At 38.6% G+C, this 21,400-nt stretch overlaps 1 protein-coding gene across 1 annotated transcript in view; it reads right to left on the reverse strand.

The window, feature by feature from the left end:
* The window catches only part of LOC139170396 (cytosolic phospholipase A2 epsilon-like), a 55,489-nt gene that overhangs the window by 675 nt on the left and 33,414 nt on the right, over window positions 1-21,400 (reverse strand). Inside the window, exons 11-20 of the mRNA XM_070757581.1 lie at window positions 21,005-21,042; window positions 19,469-19,616; window positions 18,008-18,144; window positions 16,353-16,575; window positions 15,862-15,976; window positions 12,944-13,081; window positions 11,246-11,353; window positions 7,846-8,037; window positions 4,625-4,791; window positions 1,443-1,629 (exon numbers count right to left, since the gene is read on the reverse strand). Of these exons, the coding sequence (XP_070613682.1) occupies window positions 1,443-1,629; window positions 4,625-4,791; window positions 7,846-8,037; window positions 11,246-11,353; window positions 12,944-13,081; window positions 15,862-15,976; window positions 16,353-16,575; window positions 18,008-18,144; window positions 19,469-19,616; window positions 21,005-21,042 (1,453 nt within the window). The remainder of the gene's footprint in view (window positions 1-1,442; window positions 1,630-4,624; window positions 4,792-7,845; window positions 8,038-11,245; window positions 11,354-12,943; window positions 13,082-15,861; window positions 15,977-16,352; window positions 16,576-18,007; window positions 18,145-19,468; window positions 19,617-21,004; window positions 21,043-21,400) is intronic.

Consider the following 21,400-nt stretch of genomic DNA (forward strand, 5'->3'; position numbering starts at 1 on the left):
CCTTAACCCTTCAACATATTTAAATGTTTTGATCATGTCCCCCCTTTTCCTTCTGTCCTCCAGACTATACAAATTGATTTCATTAAGTCTTTCCTGATACGTTTTATGCTTAAGACCTTCCACCATTCTTGTAGCCCGTCTTTGGACCCGTTCCATTTTGTCAATATCTTTTTGTAGGTGAGGTCTCCAGAACTGAACACAGTATTCCAAATGTGATCTCACCAGCGCTCTATATAAGGGGATCACTTGGAATACTGTGTTCAGTTCTAGAGGGCCCCAATTTTAAGGACATTGATAAACTAGAGCAAGTTCAGAGGAGAGTTAGAAGGATGGTGAGTGGTCTGAAAACCATGTCCTGTGAGGAATGGTTAAAGGATCTAGGGATGGTTAGTCTGCAAAGGAGAAGACTGAGAGGAGACTTGATTGCTGTCTACAAATATCTGAAGGACTGTCACAGAGGGATCAGCATTGTTCTCATTAGCACATGGAAGGACTAGAAACAATGGAATGAAACTGCAAGGGAGTAGATTTAGATTAGATATCAGAAAAAACTTCCTAACAGTAAGAGTAATAAACCGGTGGAACAGTTTGCCACAGGAGGTGGTGAGCTCTCCTTCACTGGAGATCTTCAAACAGAGACTGGACAGTTGTCTTTCTGGGATGGTTTAGTGAATCCTGGAGGTCCCTTCCAACTCTATGATTCTATGATTCTATGATTCTATGATCCTATGATCCTATGATTCTATGATTCTATGATTCTATGATTCTATGAAGTAAGTAAGTAAGTAAGTAAGTAAGTAAATAAGGAAGGAAGGAAGGAAGGAAGGAAGGAAGGAAGGAAGGAAGGAAGGAAGGAAAATGGAATGTTATTTCATTACTGGCTTATTTCAGCAGGAAAAAAAGACATTTAATGAAAAAAAATTAGCATCTGACTTTCTTCTTTAACTCTAATTTATCTTAATATAAATGAGATCATTTGATCCTGGGCCCATTGGTGCAATCTTATTTTTGCCAGATAAAGGCTGCAGTCATACAGCCTCATACAGATTTTCAGGGGAATTCTGCTTCTTCGGATTTCTCCTGAGGCTGAAGAGAAGGCTTCAAGTTCAGGCAAGAAAATTCAACAATGCACTTCTCTATGTATTACTGCCCATTGACTACTGAGTTTGACTGGTCCATAGACTTAGAACCTCGGTGCCGCAAAGATAAAGAGAGAGATAAATTGGTAGATATCAGTCAAAGTGTATGAGAAGATATGAGACTAAGAGCATCAGAAAATGTGTCCTTCTCCCTCACTTCACAATGTCCCATATCTAGTCAATAATAAATTTTGCAGGATTAGGAATTTCAGCTTCTTTCCTGACTATCTGGAAGATAATTAATATTGATGATGATGATCAAATAAACCATAGTCAGTTGCCTGATTACTATCAATAACTTACCAGGTGCACTATAATATTGGAAAGTATCGTTCACTAATGGAAAGAAAACCAAGATGGGGCTACCAGAACCTTCTGACTGATTGAAATAGTAGCATTCTTTCAAGTGCTTCTTGTCTTCATCTGTTAAGACAACATTTGGAAATGGAATCCCTTGTTCGGCATAGTATTTGCAAGCATCTTCTAGAGGCTATGCTCATATACAAATGAAAAAAAAAGTGATTTTATGAGAAATGAAAGCAAACAATTGTGAATATTATTATACGCACTACAATAAAACACCACTTATATAGTATCAGTTCAAAATAAAAGTTTGGGTTTTACAAATCCAGGATTTAGAAATTAAATGTGAGACTACTCAACAAAATAAGCTCATGGTGAAATCTTTGCTTCTTATAATCTCAATATTAGAACTGAAGGGCAAGTAAAAGTTGTAGTAAATACAATACAATCATAAAAATTAACAATGTCTGATTTTAGGATTTAGAATAGAATAGAATAGAATAGAATTTTTGATTGGCCAAGTGTGATTGGACATGCAAGGAATTTGTCTTGGTGCGTATGCACTCAGTGTACATAAAAGAAAATATAGATTTGTCAAGAATAATGTGGTACAACACTTAATGATTGTCATAGGGAGTCAAATAAGCAATGAAGAAACAATCAATATTTATAAAAATCTTAGCATACAAGCAACAAGCATACAGTCCTAAGTGGGAGGAAATGCGTGATAGGAATGATGAGAAAAAACTAGTAGAAATAGAAGTGCAGACTTAGTAAAAAGTTTGACAGTGTTGAGGGAATTATTTGTTTAGTAGAGTGATGGCGTTTGGGGGAAAAACTGTCCTTGTGTCTAGTTGTCTTGGTTTATTTACATAGGCTGCTGGCCATCACAGCTAAAAACTGAGCTCAGGAGCCCTTTTTTGCTAGCCAAGCACTCAAACCACCACAGGTGCCTCCAACATGGATGACATCGAGCTAGCCAATATCATTTCAATGTATGCCGATTAGTGACTATTGAAAGTGACAATAAAGTTATTCTAAGGTATCCTTTAAGTAATTCTAAGTTTTTATCTTTTTATTAGTAAAGGCCACCCTCCTGGCCTTCCAGAAGGCCTTAAAATCATGGCTTTGCTGGCAGGCCTGGGGTCTTTGAGCTATAGCAACAGCCAAGAAATGATGAATGTTTTTGTAATGGGGTTTTATTGTTGTATATGGTTTTATTATGCATGCTGGCTGCCCAGAGTGCGTTAGGAGTTGGGCGGCCTATAAATTCAATAAAACCAACCAAACAACCAACTAACAAATATTTACTAAAAAATTTGGATTTTTTAAAAAAATATCGAAACAATCCATTTAATTGAAATTATAAAGAAGACAGAAATCAAGCTCAAAATGCTAGCAAGCTCACGGAGAGTCCATTTCATTAATGGTCATGCAACTTTCTAGCAGGCTCCATGCTATCATGAGATTCCCCAAGTTAATTCTCAAAGCAATATCTTCAGGGTTTGGTAGAGGCTGCCAGGCTGGGTCCACCCTCACCTCCGGAGGAAGTATAATTTGAGAAATGAGATAAATTAATAGATAATATAGTATTGGAAGCAGAGAGAAGCAACTAATATCAGACAGAGACATTGTTTTCTCGTGACTGAAAGCAGGAAAGTTCAGGTGGATAGCCGTGACTGACTATGACACACACTGTAACTGTGCAATTCATCACCTTTGTCCTTGTTTATATGTGACTCGTGTGTAATATATGTAAAAAAGGAGCAGGATTCTAACTGTGGCCACTTCTATCCCCCTAGGGCAGGGGTCTGCAGCTCACAGCTCTGGAGCCACATGTGGCTCTTTTGTCCATCTGCTGTGGCTCCATGTCACTCAAAATGGCATGGCGTGTGACACCCACTGGCACATTGAGTTTTTCGACCCATCTTTTTTCCCGGAGTTCGAAATGTTTTTGTTGCATGCAAAAAATTGTTTTCTATGAAGCAATTCATTGATTACATAAATGCAACACACTATAGTTTTTTTTATACATAGCATAAAGGTAAAATATATGTGCAGTATTATCTTAGATGTCAAAAGGTTTTTGTGGTTCCCGGTGTTTTCTTTTCTGTGGGAAACAGATCCAAATGGCTCTTCGAGTGTTTAAGGTTGCCGACTCCTGCCCTATTGATGCTCCTTACTGAAAGGGCTAATATTTACTCTTTTGTTTTCATTTTTGAAACAGTAAACCTACTCTCTGTTGTGGTTAGCTCTGGCCCAGCTCCTGCCCCAAGGACTGTGGATGTGGGGGAGACATCCACATGCTGCAGGCCTGTTTTGCCCCCGGTGGAATCTGCTGATGAAGGCTCCTCTGACCAAGAAGACATGAGTGACAGGGAGGAGGAGAGTGTGGCAGACAGCTCAGAAGATCAATTATCTAGCTCCTCCTTGGATTCAGAACAAGAGTTAATGATACAGCCACGCATGCGGAGAGTGATGCATAGGCAACAACAACAACTGAGAGATTATTATAAAAGAAAATGAGGCCACATGTGGTTGGGTGGGGCTGTGGTAATTAGTGAGGCTGCTATAAATAGCAGCCTGTGGGTTTGGCCATTGTGGAGGATTATCTGATCATTGTGTTTCGTGACTGCTTTACTGACTTTGACCTTTTGTGTGCTGATTTTCCCCCGCTTTGAAACTAAACCAGAGCCAAGTGTGTTTCACTTTGTAAAAGAAGAAGGACTGTGAATTGCCTCACAGCTGCAAGCTAAGTATCACAGGACTGATAAGGGACTTGTACAAATTACCAGTTTGTTTGGAGACCAGTGCTCTTTGCTATACCAAAAGAGGGCTTGGTTTAAGTGACTTTTCATTATAAAGAACATTGTTTTGAATTTTCAAACGTGTGTGTGTCTGAAATTTGTACCTGTGAATTTTTGGTAGGATTCTACCAGAGAGCCCGACAGAACACTCTCATTTTGGAAGTCAGACACATTGGGTTTATGATAATATTTTCAGAACACACAAGTATACAATTTCATAGTTCAGGTATGTTCTCAATCTTTTCTTTTACTATTTAAAAACAACAACATCTGTGGGCAAATTCCATTGAAATTGTTATATCTATTAAATGCATTGTATAACTTCTAGCATATGTATTAGATGTAAGCAAGAAAGCAATAAATAAAACCTATTACCAATGTTTGTGAACCTGCACTGTAGCTCAAATGCAGGATGACATCCACTTTCCTCTCTAGCCGTAAGAGTGGTGGGCAACTTGTATTGATGAAAAATCCAGCATCCACCAGGCCCAGGTGATCATCATATTCTGTTAGCTGATTGGGACAACAATCCAATGTAGTAGCTAGAAAGGAAACACATTGCTTTGACATCTGGAAATAATGTGATTTTCTAGCATTCAATTGCATTAAATTCAAAATTCTTTGAGGAGTTTTACTCATCCTTTCGGGTGTACCAAAATATAGCTTATGATTTGCTGTATGTTGAATATGCTCCTCTCCACAAAAGTTGTCTATTTAATTCTAAAATTTAAATTTAAAATTCAACAATTGCAGATCATTAGTTATAAGAAAATCCAGAAATTATTCTAGTGTGCCATTCAAAATAAATTGTGCAGTGTGTAAATTCTATGTTAGCTTTACTAATGTTGAGTAAAATAAGTATTGAATAGCAGTAAATGGCAGTTGAAGTATGTATAGGTTGGTATAAGAAAAAACAGCACTGCTTTTAAAATGTACTTATTTATGGGAGGCCAATAGAACAATATTTCACAATAAGAGTTCTCTACTCATCTACTCGCAACAGAATACCTTATTCCACCAACCTTGAAATTTAGGGTTTAGATAGCTTAGAGCAGCGTTTCCCAACCGGTGTGCCGCGGCACACCGGTGTGCCGCGAGACATGGCCAGGTGTGCCGCCAAGCTCCGGCTGGGCGGGGCGCTGCCGGTACTTCCGTCCTGGGGCTCCCGCTCGCAGCTGTCCCCCGGCTCCTGCTCGATGCCGCGGTTTTCGGCGCTCTCCTGCTGGGCTTCAAAGAAGGAAGGCGGGGAAAAGCCTTTTTCCCGCCTTCCTTCTTTGGAGCCCAGCAGGAGAGCGCCGAAAACCGCGGCATCGAGCAGGAGCCGGGGGACAGCTGCGAGCGGGAGCCCCAGGACGGAAGTACCGGCAGCGCCCCGCCCAGCTGGAGCTTCTCTGGCATCCACGGCAAGTGTCCTTTGTGGCCCCGCGGGAGGGCACTGGCGTTGGGAGCGGGGGGGGGTGGCCGCAGCGGCCGCAGGCAGTCCCGAGGAGATGTCAGCGGCGAGAGGGAGCTCTCTCTCTCTCTCTCAGCTGACTGCAAGCGGGAGCCCTGACGGTGGCGGTTGGACCTGCGGCAAGTGTCCTTTGTGGCCCGGCGGGAGGGCACTGGCGATGGGAGCGGGGGGGTGGGGGGTGGCCGCAGCGGCCGCAGGCAGTCGCAGGGAGATGTCGGCGGCGAGAGGGAGCTCTCTCTCTCTCTCTCAGCTGACTGCAAGCGGGAGCCCTGACGGTGGCAGTTGGACGTGCTGCTGGCGCTGCGGGCCTGGCATATACGGTGTCCAGCAGCACGTCCAGCTGCCGCCGTCAGGGCTCCCGCTTGCAGTCAGCTGAGAGAGAGAGAGAAAGAAAGAAAGAGAGACATAGCAAGAGAGGCAGAGAAAGAGAGACAGAGCAAGAAAGAGAGGCAGAGAAAGAGAAAGAGAGATAGAGAAAGAGAGAGAGAAAGAGAGACATAGCAAGAGAGGCAGAGAGAGAGAGAAAGAAAGAGAGACATAGCAAGAGAAAAAGAGAGACTTAGCAAGAGAGGCAGAGAGAGAGAGAAAGAGAAAGAAAGAGAGACATAGCAAGAGAGACAGAGAGAGAGAAAGAGAGAGAAAGAAAGAGAGATAGCAAGAGAGGCAAAGAGAAAGAAAGAGACATATAGCAAGACAGTGAAAGAGAGAGAGAGAGCAAGAGAGAGAGAGAAAAGCAAGAAAGAGATAGCAAGAGAGACAGAGAGAGAGAGCAAGGGAGAGAGAAAGACATAGAGGAAGGGAAGGAGGGAGAGAGAAAGAGAGAAAAAAGAGAGGAAGAAAGAAAGAAAGGGATGGAGAGAGAGAAAGAAGGGAAGGAAGGAAAAGAGAGAAAGAGGGAGAAATAGAGCGAAAGGGAGGAAGAGAGAGGGTTTTTTTGTCCAAACTTTTCTTTAGCCCGCCCCCCCGCCCCGCCCCCCTTCAGTGTTCCCCAGGATTTTGAAAATATGAATAATGTGCCGCGGCTCAAAAAAGGTTGGGAAACACTGGCTTAGAGCTATATCGCCTTTGATCTGATCTAAATATAGTTCATAAAATCATCTGCTACAATGTCCTACCTGTCAATGAATACTTTAGCGTCCACTGTAACAATACATGAGCACACAATAAATTCATACTCAATGTAAATCACTCAAAACTTGACTGCAGAAAATACAACTTCAGCAAAAGAGTGATCAATGCCTGGAATGCACTACCTGACTCTGTGGTTTCTTCGCCAAACCCCAAAAACTTTAATCTTAAACTGTCTACAGTTGACTTCACCCCATTCCTAAGAGATCGGTAAGGGGGGGTGCATAAAACATTGTAACATTATTACATATTCCCACAACATTTTTGGCGCAGTCCCAACGTGTTTTTAAAATTTGCTACTTATTAATTATTTTGCTTAATGAAATGAAAGCGAGATAATATACAATATATCAGAATATCTCCGAGACCGCCTTCTGCCGCACGTATCCCAGCGACCGATTAGGTCCCACAGAGTGGGCCTTCTCCGGGTCCCGTCAACTAAACAATGTCGGTTGGCGGGCCCCAGGGGAAGAGCCTTCTCTGTGGCGGCCCCGACTCTCTGGAACCAGCTCCCCCCAGAGATTAGAACTGCCCCTACCCTCCTTGCCTTTCGCAAACTCCTTAAAACCCACCTTTGTCGTCAGGCATGGGGGAACTGAGATATCTCCCCCGGGCCTATACAATTTATGTATGGTATGCTTGTGTGTATGTTTGTTTAATAATGGGGTTTTAAAATATTTTATATTGTAAATTATTAGATTTGTTACAAACTGTTTTTATTGTATTGTGAGCCGCCCCGAGTCTGCGGAGAGGAGCGGCATACAAATCTAAATAATAATAATAATAATAATAATAATAATAATAATAATAATAATAATAATATGGAGCATAATCATACCAACTGTTTTTAATCTGGGAAGATTGGCATGCATTTTGAATCCGAATTCAGTCCTAAACTGGACAGTGTATACCTCCAGCCTAAGACTTTAATGCCAAATGCATTTAGAAATATATTTTAAAAAGGATAATCTGAACACCAAGTTAATGATAGTTTGAAATCATATGTGCTAGTCACCTTTCCATCTATGAAAATGCGTATCCTCCATGTAGCAGTCATGCATCTGGAAACCTTTCAGAAAATTGTGATACTGCGCAACAGCTAAGCGATCTGTCAAAACCCCACGAAGTTTTGTGGCTAGAGTTCCAGGTGGTACAAACATGCGGCTTTTTAGCTCATAGGGTTTTGTGGGTAAGTGTGGGTCTTCATCTGCAACAAGACACAAAGGACAAGAAATGTATTTCCCCCCCTAATTCAAACATATACTATTTTTTTTAAAAAAGAATTGAAGACTAATCCAAAAATTAAAAGAGACCTGGGCAAGTACTTATTTGGTAATTTATATGACCTATAAATTATATGACCTATAAAGCCCTACATTTCATTTCAATTTCAGAACAAGCTACTATGTTCCAACAATGGAAGTAAATTGAAACTTGGAAATATTTTCTTGTTATTCACCCTAAGGCAGGGGTCTCCAACCTTGACGACTTGATGACTTAGCAATAGCAATAGCATTTAGACTTGTATACAGCTTCACAGTGCTTTACAATCCTCACTAAGCAGTTTACAAAGAATAGGCATATTGCCCCCAACAATCTGGGTCCTCATTTTACCGATCTTGGAAGGATGGAAGGCTGAGTCAACCTTGAGCCTACTGAAATTCGATCTGACAAACTGTTGGCAGCCGGTGATCAGCAGAAATGCCCCGGCGGCCGATTTAACGGCTGCTCGAAATTGTGCCAGGGCCAGGGAGAACACGGGCTTGGCGCTTAGCCAATTAGGCTGCTATCTCACAAGGTATCGCATGATCGCTGTTGCCTGGCTTCGCAATCCCGTGCACTGTCTTTCAGAGCTGGGGCTTGCCTGGGCGAGCCCTATAAATAGGGCTTTGCCTCAGGCATTCTTCCTTCTGCCCCCAGCTCCTGAAGAAGCAGACACTTTAATAAAGTGACCGATTTAAACCCAGCTCTTGGTATCCGTGTTCTTATTCCACCTCCGGCACAAGTAGCTTGCAGTACTGCACTCTAACCACTACGCCACTATGCCACTGAGGCTCTATCATAAGACTTATGGACTTCAATTCCCAGAATCCCTGAACCAGCATTGCCAAGGTTGGAGAACCCTGCTCTAAGGTACTTATTTGGGCCAATGGATTTTGGAAAGAAATTGTTTCAAGATTAGAATGGAACATTCACAGTGTAAGACCCAAGTGTGCATGGTCATTTACCGGGACCATAAATTGAATCATCTGACCATAAATTGAATCATCATAGACTTGTGCTGGAGCCCATTTTCTGCTAGAGAGAAGTTGATTGAGAACGGACTCCAACATGAGCCAGAAAGCTGGGATGACTAAACCTCTGGTCCCAGTGACTGACCCCGATTGGATCCTGCAACATTATCCTGTATTTTTCAGAGTATAAGACACACCAGAGTATAAGATGCACTTTAGTTTTTGGGGAGGAAAATAAGGGGGGAAAAATCTACCTGCTAGGTCAGTGATTGTGAACCTCTGGCATGGCTGCCACAGGTGGCACCTGGAGCCATATCGGCTGGCATATGAGCTGTTGTCCTAGCTCAGCTCCAATGTGCACATGTGTGTCTGCCAGCTGATTTTTGGCTTGCACATAGGCTCTGGGATGGTGTTTTTAGCTTCCAGAGAGTCTCTGGGGAGATGGGAGAGAGCTTTTTTACCCTCCCCTCGCTCCAGGGAAACCTTTGGGGGTTTGGGAAGGAGAAACACGAGTCTATTAGGCCCACCAGAAGTTGGGAAACAGGCCGTTTCTGGACTCCAGAGGGCCTCTAGGGTGGGGCAGGGGAAGCTGTTTGCTCCCCAGACATTGAATAATGGGTGTGGGCACTCACACATGCACGATAGCACACGCACACAGTCATTTGGCACCCGAGGGAAAAAAAGGTTTGTCATCACTGTGCTAGGAATTCATCTAGCTAGACTTCTTAGTCTGGCCAGCGTCAGCTCATTATTTTATCCACTGGTTAGGGCTTTTAAAAAAACCTTATTCTGAGCAAGTAGCAATGAAAGTGCCTGAAAGCTAGTAAGAGCTGGGAACATCTTTAGCACCTCTTTAGGGCTGGAAAGAAACTTATTTGGAGCAAGTAGAGCAATGAAAAAAGCCTGCAAAGACTTAGGGCTGGAAAAACATTCTTTGGAGAGAGTAACAATGAAAAAGCCTGCAAGGTAAGAGCTGGGAAGATGGTTATCCCCTTGTTAGGGCTGGGGGAAAAAAACTTAGAAAAAGCTACATTCAAAGTATAAGATGCACCTAAATTTTTAACCTCTTTTTATTGCTGTACGCCACCCTGAGTCCCTTTGGAGAAGAACGGCTTATAAATTTAAGTAATTAAATTAAAGTAAATTAAAGTAAATTTTTGGGAGGACAAAATGCATCTTATACTCTGAAAAATGTGGTATATTAACTTTTATTGCATTGGCATTGGACACACATGCACAATGAATGGGTTTTATACTGTGATTTTGAATCCGCCATCTTGTCCAGTGTGAGCCCTTCTGAGCAGGCAAGCAACTCTGTTTCATTAGCAAGTATGTAGCCATAATTTCTGATCCATCTCTAACTTCACAATTTATACATTCCTATTTAAAGACTAATAGCAGTATGACTGTCCTGATATTAGGGTTTGTTTGTTTGTTTATTATTTATTTATTTATTCATTTATTCATTTATTCATTCATTCATTCATTCATTTATTCATTTATTTATTCATTTATTTATTTATTTATTTATTTATTTATTTATTTATTTATTTATTTATTTATTCCAATACACAATGAGGGTTTTAGTGGGTATATATATATACATACACATAGTAAAATACATGATGAAGGTTATAGAGGAGATACTCGTAGTAAAATATATCTAAGAAAGAATGGAAAAGAAGATATAGTAATAGAACATATCAATGAAAGAACAGAAGAAGATATATAGGAATAGAAGAATGGTATAGGAGATATAGGAGAGCAATAGGACAGGGGACGGAAGGCACTCTAGTGCACTTGTACTCGCCCCTTTCTCCTGAGGTTCATTTCTCCTTTAAGACTACATAGTGTTTTTTGCTAAGATAGGCTTATAGAAATCATTTAAAGGAAAATATTCTCAACACCACTCTTTTCTGGACTGAATATAGAATAGGTTCACACATGCTGCTAAACTGCAGTTTGTGTAGCTATGATTTACTGAATAAAGCCACAGTTGGCTGCTGCAGTTCCTTCCTGCAACACACTAAACCATATTTTACAAATCACGATGGCTTAGCCTACACAGCCTAAACCAAACAAGCCCCACATCGAAGTGTGTAAACTCAAGCAACCCCCCCCCCCAAAAAAAACCCTTTCCCTTTCTATATTGGTTTAAGCAGAAGCAAGAAAGATACTCACCAATATCTATAAATTTGTCTTGAGTCCATTGATGCCAGAATTCTTCTGAACTGTTAACTCTATTCCAAATATACAGCAAGTTGAGTGAAAATATGCTACTCCACATACCTGTGGGGGAGGAGAATGGTATCTTTACTGACAACCTAAAAACAGTTCCATTGAGAATTGTCCTGTCATTCATCTGATCTCATGACCTCCCTTCATATGTTAGTTTTAGTTTTGTTTCTTTTTCTCTAAGAACTCAAAGCATTATGTATAGCTATCTCTCCATTTTTCACTCCTAACAACCATCCCAGAGACAGTCTAAAGTCACTAAGCAGTCTTTTCAGACCGAGGCTGGACTTGACTCTGGCTCTTTCCTACTCTTCCATTTCTGATTTCTCCATAACAGAGACCTTGCCTAAATCGCTGCTTGGAATGTCTGTGTGAAAATTGGGCATTTAAAGAGTTGTAAACAGTTGTAAACAGAAGGAAGTGACCAAGCTGGAGGCTACTACTAATATTTAATGAAATGTTTTTTATGTTCTGAATGGAAGTAGAAAGATACTCATACTCATAAATGTTTTTAAGTGCTAGGTTTGGGACATATTATACTATCACGAATGAATGAATGAATGAATGAATGAATGAATGAATGTCATGATTTCTTCTTATCATAGAGGAATCTATGTTATTGGCCTGTATTTTCTTTTGGAAGCTTATGTTACTTGGTTGAATCTGGCTTTATTTCCCAAGTATATCACCCTCTTTTCTCCCCTTCTTTCAAATTTATTTGCTTCCCATCTTGAAATTCAAGGTGATGCTATAATTAATTAATTTTGTCCAAGATCTGAACAAAAAGACTGATAGACTCCTGTTAATTATATTAGAACAATCTACGAAACTAGACTCACTATCCTGGGTCTAGAAAGCTTAGAACTACGATGCCTAAAACACGATCTAAGTATTGCCCACAAGATCATATGCTGCAACATTCTACCTGTCAATGACTACTTCAGCTTCAATCGCAACAACACAAGAGCACGCAACAGATTCAAACTTAATATTAACCGCTCCAAACTTGACTGTAAAAAATATGACTTCAGCAATAGAGTTGTCGAAGCGTGGAACTCATTACCTGACTCAGTAGTGTCAACCCCTAACCCCCAACATTTTTCTCTTAGACTATCCACGATTGACCTCTCCAGGTTCCTAAGAGGTCAGTAAGGGGCGTGCATAAGTGCACTAGTGTGCCTTTTGTCCCCTGTCCAATTGTCTCTCCTTTATCTCCTTTATCTTTTCTTCCTTTCATATATCTTCTCCTCTATTTTTATATCTTTTCTCCTATCCTTTTCTTTATATATATTACTACATGTCTATTCTCTTCAATGTGTATTGTGTATTGGACTAAATAAATAAATAAATAAACAAACAAACAAACAAACAAACAAACAAATAAATAAAGAGTGGCAGTGCATGGTCCTTTAATTCTCCTAACACCTTACCACTGACCATATTGCTAGGCCTAAGGGAAGTTGGAGTTCTACACCAACTTGCATTACATATCCATTACATTCCATTACACCTACATCTGCAGGACTTGATGTTAACTATCCTTGAAGTTAAAAATCAGATCAGAGACCCACCTATGAGGTGGTAGATTTTAATATTTGCTATAAAAACAATATTTTTAGTATTTTATATAATTGACCACATCACCATGAAGATAGCACAACCGGGTTTCTGGAAGCTTTTTTATCAGGCGGCCCATGAAAAATTCACTTCCAAAGTCCTCAGGATGCACAAAGGCTCCATACTTCAGAAATCCCACCTCGTAGGGTGTAAATTCTAGCCATTCTGGAGAAAGAAGAAGGGAAAAAAAATAGTAGTACCTGAGCACTCCTAATTGTGAACAAGTATAAAATAAACCTGCAAAGCAAAAATAATTTCCATCGTGTAAAGAGGGATAACATTTGGGGAGAGAAACCTAAAACTATCCTTCTAATGGCCATACAAACATTTTCATAGATCCCCATCTTGAATCATCTTGTTGCACTGACTGGATCCAAAGAGTTGTTGGAGAAGACAAATATACTCTTTCAAGTCCTATGGGAAATTCCAGAACTATAACACAGTATACACCAGGTGAGGGTTGCCGCTACCGCTATGTCTCTGGAATGCATGCAATGAGATTTTGCTTCAGCGCATATGCAGGAAGCAAGATGTCATGAGGGAACACACGCATGCGCAGAAGCAAAAAAGCCACCCAAATCTCATGCTCATCCCTTTGTGAGATTTTTCTTCCTATGCTTGCGCAGAAGCATAATAATAATAATAATAATAATAATAATAATAATAATAATAATAATAATTTACTGGATTTGTATGCCGCCCCTCTCCGTAGACTTGGGGCGGCTAATAACAATGATAATAACAACATGTGACAATCCAATAATATAACAACTAAAAATCCTTATTTATAAAACCAAACATACACACAAACATACCATGCATAACTTCTAATGGCTTAGGGGGAAGGAATATCTCAACTCCCCCATGCCTGGCGGTATAAATGAGTCTTAAGTAGTTTACGAAAGACAGGGAAGGTGGGGGGAATTCTAATCTCTGGGGGGAGTTGGTACCAGAGGGCCGGGGCCGCCACAGAGAAGGCTCTTCCCCTGGGTCCCGCCAAACGACATTGTTTAGTCGACGGGACCCGGAGAAGGCCAACTCTGTGGGACCTTATTGGTCGCTGGGATTCGTGCGATAGCAGGTAGTTCCGGAGATTATCTGGTCCAATGCCATGTAGGGCTTTAAAGGTCATGACCAACATTTTGAATTCTGAGTCAATGCAAGCCACGGAGTGTTGAAGAAACATGGGCGAATCTTGGAAGCCCCACGATGGCTCTCGCGGCTGCGTTCTGTACGATCTGATGTTTCCGAAACCTTTTCAAAGGTAGCCCCATCTACAAAGGTAGCCATGTAGATGGCATGCATCCCAAAATCCCATTGGGATGCATGCGCGCATGCCAGAAACCTGAAGCTGTGCATGCAGCTCCAGTTTTACTACCTGTGCGGCATCCTCCTCTGTACTAGTAGGAACCCGATACTGATATGCACCCAGAAATCAATGTTACTGGAATTAGATGTTAAAATGTAAATAGGATGCTTTGGTTAAATATTGTGCTAAACAACTAAAGCTTCTTTGCTTAATTTGAACCTGTCAACCTCTAAGCATTCTATCCCAACCATAGACTGTTAGTCAACCAATCTACTTTACAGAATTATTGCAGGCATCACAAGGGAGACGATCAGCTGCCTTGAGTTAAATTAGTTTAAATTATAATGAATTTAGTTTTACATTGAAATGTATTTAAATTTTAAATAAATTTGAAGTGCATTGCATTAATAAGTTGTTGTTGTCCATAGTCACTTGGATCATAAAAGGAGTTTATAAATTGAACAAATTAAAAATTGGCAGGATATAAAGCTTGCAAAAAAAATAATGCAAAGTAAACCACCTTGGGTTTTGAATTTGTTCTTGGTTCTCAGTAACAAAAGAGTCTTTCAGGTTGAACCTAGATTTTTTAAACACAGATTTCCAATGAAATCTTTCTCTCCCCCCCCCCCTCTACATGGCATGGGTAGGCCAACAGTTAAATGAAGGAGCTTACTGTTTATGAGAATTTGAGGTATATTTATTTGCTTAGGAAAACAAAGGCTGAAATACACTCATGAGATTTTGTTTGTTTGTTCATTGGAATCATACCTTGGAACCAAACCTTCTTGAAATATAAATACACAAAATAATATTTTAAAATCTTTGCTGTGATCGCTTCTCAGCCATTTGGCTAAGATCAAGTGTAGTAAAAATCTTTGCTGTTTTAATGCCTTGTCACAAAGGATGGCAGGCAGAGATAACTGAACTTATATGCCCAATTAATTAATCGTATGTTGAGAAAACCAGTTTGGTTTAATGGTTAAGGCTTGAAACCACAATACTATGAGTTCTAGGCCCTCCTTAGGCACAAAGCCGGTGGTTGACCTTGGCCAATTATTCTTTCTCATCCCTAAAAACATCAAATCAGCTTCATTACAAATATATATATGGGAGATAGAACGATCAATATTTCATAAAGAAAAATCAGACTCATTCTATATCTACATATAAAATAAATATAAATAATATATAGATCAAGTAATAATCAGAGATAAATATTTGGGGATGCATAGTTAAAATCTCAAAATTTGACTTTTGGATGGATTTTCTATAGGAGGTGGATTTTAAGACAGACACTCTATCATCATATAAATATTTTTTTAAACTCAAGCTTGCCTCCTAGTGACTTCATGGAATATGGATGTAACATTGTAACTTCATTGGTAATAACACTGAAGTGGTTTGCCATCGTCTCCTTCTGGGATTTCTTTTATTTTGCCACCTAGTCTACAATTTAAATCTTAAACTTTTTGCTTAGCTACTTGGAGATCATCCAGGGTTGGTTAGAGACTGCCATCTATGCTAGTAACCAGGAGATGTAATCTTGTCATTCATATTATGTGGCTCCAAATAGATGTAAAACCAAAACTCATTTGGTAACAACAACAACAACTCTGTCTTTCGTGTTATCAATCACCTTTGAAATCTTGAGTACTGTACTTGTCCTTGATGTTAATAGTTACATAGATGGGCAGGGGATTTTGTCCATTTATCAAGGTTTCTTTCTGCTCTGAAAGCCTGTGGTTATCTTTCTAATTGTAAAAGAGAAAAAAAACCCCAAAATGTTATGGAATAAGTACATAACAACCAAAAATACATAAATACAAATCATTTTAATATTAAAGATGCCTGATGCAACCCAATATAGAACAATCCTAAATATAACAATTGAACATGTGGATGAAAAAGAAGATGAAATTAATAAAGGTTTTTTTTTACTCAGGACAATAAGAATGACATAGTTGCTTGATATCACCTTGGGTACCTGCAACCCAAATTAATGTTTTTACTATTAATATAATAGAATATTTAATTCTAATTAATATATTATAACAACATTACTCTTTACATTTTTATAACAGGTATCCATAATTCCTAGGAAGTGGGAAAAAAATTATTAGACTTTACCCCATCATTTAACAAATATTCCAGGATGAGTCCCCAGAGATCTATAAAAGTTGTCGGGTAGCCCTCCTGTTTCCTTTGATTCAACTGTTGATAGTAGTATTTCATACGGTTCGGGGTGAACATTTCCAACTTGCTTTTGGTCACTTGTCTCTTAGCCTCCTCTATTTTTTCATGTAGATCATTCTGGGACCAGTAAGCATCCCTGTATAGATGTGCCATGGCCCTGAAAAAACACAATGCAATCAATGAGAAATATACCAAAAATTAAAAGTACTTACAAATGTGTATAAAATGATACTCTGAGACTAGCAGCAGTACATTCCTAATTTCTCAAGTGTTTCTTCAGTCAAATTCTCATTATGTTTATGCCAACAAATTACAATTTGGTTTTATAGATTTGGCTAGATATTAGGAAAATGGCTTCTCCTTGGTATGAGCAACTCAGCAGAAGAAACAGTGTCCCTTTCACTGGATAAATAAAGTGAAAATCAGATTGAAATTTTTAATAAGGATTCCTATACTAAATGTTTCATTTCAACTGGAGGATTGGCCTACCACAGGTCCTTATAAAATTAGATAGTTCTCAACAAGCCAGCAATAATATAACACATTTTTCAGACTTGCAAAATTGCTGTCTATGATGCTACTAGTGCTTTTGAGATTTGAGGATAAAGACAAATGATAACGGGTATTTGAAAACATCTATAAAGTTACATAGTGACATACTTATCTAATAAGATGAAAATGAGTAGTATAAAAACACAAATTTGGTTTGATACATGTATAAACACAATAACATCCACATTTGACTTAAATACAGAGATATTTAAAATGATCATCGAGAAAGCCTCATGTTTCCATATGTATTTTATTTATTTGTTTTGTCAAGTACATATTGGAGGTATGTAAATATTCATATACATGATACTAATAGCAAGAAAATAATAATAAGAAACATTAAATATAGTAATATTCATATACATGATGCTAGTAAAAAAATAAAAGAAACATTAGGACAGGGGACGGAAGGCACTCTGGTGCACTTATGCACACCCCTTACTGACCTCTTAGGAATCTGGATAGGTCAACCGTAGATCATCTAAGGGTAAAGTGTTGGGGGTTTGGGGATGACACTATGGAGTCCGGTAATGAGTTCCATGCTTCGACAACTTGGTTACTGAAGTCAAGTTTGGAGCGGTTAATATTAAATTTAAATCTGTTGTGTGCTCTTGTGTTGGTGTGGTTGAAGCTGAATTAGTCGCCGACAGGCAGGATGTTGCAGCATATGATCTTGTGGGCAATACTTAGATCTAGTTTAAGCCGTCTTAGTTCTAAACTTTCTAGGCCCAGGATTGAAAGTCTAGTCTCGTAGGGTATTCTATTTTGAGTGGAGGAGGGAAGGGCTCTTCTCGTGAAGTATCTTTGGACATTTTCAAGGGTGTTAATGTCTGAGATGCGATATGGGTTCCAAACAGATAAGCTGTATTCGAGGATGGGTCTGGCAAAATTTTTGTAAGTGAGATTATTCATAATTGATAAAGTGATACAAATATAAGAATGTCTACATAGCATTGCTATAGACTTGTGTAAATGCACAGCAGTGTGAACAGTATTACCATGTTATTCCCAACAATCTATCATGAATTTTCACTTACCATGAAGTTCCAGACAACCCAGACATGTATGTTATGCAATCCATAATATTCAGTTTTTTGAGTGCCCTTAGAGAGCCAAATGTTGTTGTGTATGACCTTGTCCCACCTCCAGTTGTCATGATTGCCACCACAGGAATCTGAGTAAAACAAGGACAGGGCAAATTTAAAAATAAGCACAAAGTAATACCTGGATAATAAATGGGTTGTATTTGGTGGACAAGGGTTAACCTTGCACTCACCTGAGTGTTTCTTCATAAGTTCGACCTCAGATTTCTCAAACTTGGCAGTCTTAAGACATGCGGGGTGCGGAATTCTTAAAGTTGCCAAGTTTGAGAAACACTTGGATATCTAAAGAAAACGTATATATCCTTGGCTTTCAGTCACTTGAAAAAAGAGAACCCGGGTTTTTTTATAACACCAAAAACAACACTCACTGGGTCAGTTCTAGAGAACTTGTTCCTTCAGATAACAGTAAAATACGTTCCAAAAAAGTGTATTGTTTAATTATTAGAAATATTGTATATATTATTTATTTATTTATTTATTTGTTTGTTTGTTTGTTTGTTTGTTTGTTTGTTTGTTTGTTTGTTTGTTTGTTTGTTTGTTTATTTATTTATTTATTTATTTATTTATTTATTTATTTATTTATTTATTTATTTATTTATTTATTTATTTATTTATTTATTTATTTATTTATTTATTTATTTATTTATTTATTTATTTATTTATTTATTTATTTATTTATTTATTTATTTATTTATTTATTTATTTATTTATTTATTTATTTATTTATTTATTTATTTATTGGATTTGTATGCTGCCCCTCTCCATAGACTCGGGGCGGCTAACAACAGTAATAAAAAATAGCATGTAAATCCAATACTAAAACAACTAAAAAACCCTTATTGTAAAACCAAACATACAAACAAACAAACAAACAAACAAACAAACTAACATATCATGCATAAATTGTAAAGGTCTAGGGGGAAAGAATATCTCAGTTCCCCCATGCCTGACGGCAGTGGTGGGTTTTAAGGAGCTTACGAAAGGCGAGGAGGGTGGAGTTGGAGGGTGGAATTCTAATCTCCGGGGGGAGTTGGTTCCAGAGGGCCGGGGCCGCCACAGAGAAGGCTCTTCCCCTGGGCCCCGCCAAACGACATTGTTTTGTTGACGGGACCTGGAGAAGGCCCACTCTGTGGGACCTAACTGGTCGCTTGGATTCGTGCAGCAGAAGACGGTCCTTGAGATAATCTGGTCCAGAAATATATCTATTTCCCATTACTTATTTAAAACCCCAGATTGCAGTAGTAAACTAAACAATTCAGAACAAGATGATATAAACACAACAAAGACAATCCAAAACTTATAAGCAAATAGGTAATGACTGGGGAAAAGCTCACCAAAAATAAAATAAATTGATTTTCTTTAATGTTAAGTAACATCTGTCAGCAACCCACATACCTCATGATCTTGCAAGTCGTAATCTAGCTGGAGAACCTGCTTCAAAGCTTGAGCAACAATTCTTTTTCGCTTACACAAGAACTCTTGCTCTTGTGAACAGAGATCATATCCCAAGCGCACATCTAGGTCTCCTGGGCAGGAACAATCACTAAGACATAAAACATAGCTTAGAAACTTTATCTCAATATACAAGATAACTGTGTTCACACAAAAATGTAATTAAACAAGATGATTTAAAGCAAGAGTGTCAAACTCACGTTGTCATGGCAGCATCACATGACATATGACTTTCCTCCCCTTCACTAAACTGGGTTTGGGCATAGCCAATGCATGACATATCCAGTCCACCGGCTATGAGTTTGACAGCCCTGATTTAAAGTGACCGAACACTGTCACAATCTATGAAATAACTATTATGTGTTCAAGAATTTCATACAATATACTGCACATCTCAAAAGTACTTTTAGATAGCACTCAGGTATAGACATGATAAAAAGTGCCTTAAGAAGGCTGACAATATGCCCTCCTCTAATGAAATGCATACTTAATTTTTTTAAATGTCATTCTGAAATTACTTTTCAGTTGAGCTGTAAACTTTTTTTCTTTTTTGTTTTCGTGAGCTTTTAAATATTTCAGCAGTTGTAGAAATTTAAAATATACAATTTTTAATTTAAATGTTTGTTTCTTTATTTGATTTCTTTGGTATATCTTGGTGGTTCAGCATCTGAGATCTGATTTTTAAAAAAAATAAAAATCTTGCTTTAATGGTTTATTAACCTTTTTTCATTATGTGAATAGTTTTGTCAATTGTTTATTATATTAGGGTTTTTTAATTCTTCCATACAGTACAAAAGGTAATCTGATTACTGTATTTTTTGGAGTATACCTTAGTTTTGGGATAGGAAAATAGGGGGGGGGGATCTACCTACCAGGTATTCATCTGGCTAGCATCCTTAGTCTGGTCAGCTTCAGCACATTATTATATTCCCTGGTTAGAGCTGATAAAAATCTTCTTTGGAGGGAGTACCAATGAAAACAAGCCTGCAAAGACTTAGGGCTGGAAAAAAAATCTTCTTTGGAGGGAGTAGCAATGAAAAAATCCTTAAGATTCTTAGCACCTTGTTAGGGCTGAAAAACCCTTTCTCAGAGGGAGTAGCAATGAAAATAAGGCTGCAAAGATTTAGGGCTGGAAAAACACTTAATCAGAGAGAATAGGAATGAAAAAATGCTGCAAGCCAGGAAGATTGTTAGCACCTTACTAGGGTTGAAAAACAAAGCTTTGAAAAAGCTATATTTGGAGTATAAGATGCATCCAAACTTTCAGCCTCTTTTAGCGGGGAAAGGGTGTGTCTTATATTCAAAAAAATATTGTATGTTATTATTAACTGTAGCTTATTTGATGGTCTGCTTTCCGAGAAATTTCTATTCAATTACTACTAACCCCACTTTACCCTTGTGCAGTCTTTAATCCCACAGGGGTATCTGGCAGCCTAGATATGTAAAGTAAGAATAATATTAAATATTGGTGCTTCTTACCAATCGTCCACTTTTACATGCAGATTGTATTTTTTATCCTGAAAAACAGAATGTAACTGTGTAAAAATCACAGAACGAACATATTTTCACTTTAAATTAAAAAAGAAAAATATTAGCTGCACTCTTTAAATGGCTATTTAAATAATTATGAAAGTTACTATTCTTCAAAACAGAATGACTCAGAATATTTCCTCAAAATAATATGAACAACTTAATTTCTGCGTAAAGGAACAAGAAGTGGGTTGACAGATCCTGAGGCTGAAAGTCAGTTTAAAATCCAGCATTGTAGCTGCTACAAGTAGTAAGCCAATAATGGCATAATAATTTTTATTTCATGAAGGGTCAATTTGGGGGATTCCCCACATTTCACAAGATTAGAGGAAATTATCCTAATTA

Source organism: Erythrolamprus reginae, chromosome 1, assembly GCF_031021105.1.
Source record: "Erythrolamprus reginae isolate rEryReg1 chromosome 1, rEryReg1.hap1, whole genome shotgun sequence".
In the NCBI taxonomy this organism is placed as follows: domain Eukaryota; kingdom Metazoa; phylum Chordata; class Lepidosauria; order Squamata; family Dipsadidae; genus Erythrolamprus; species Erythrolamprus reginae.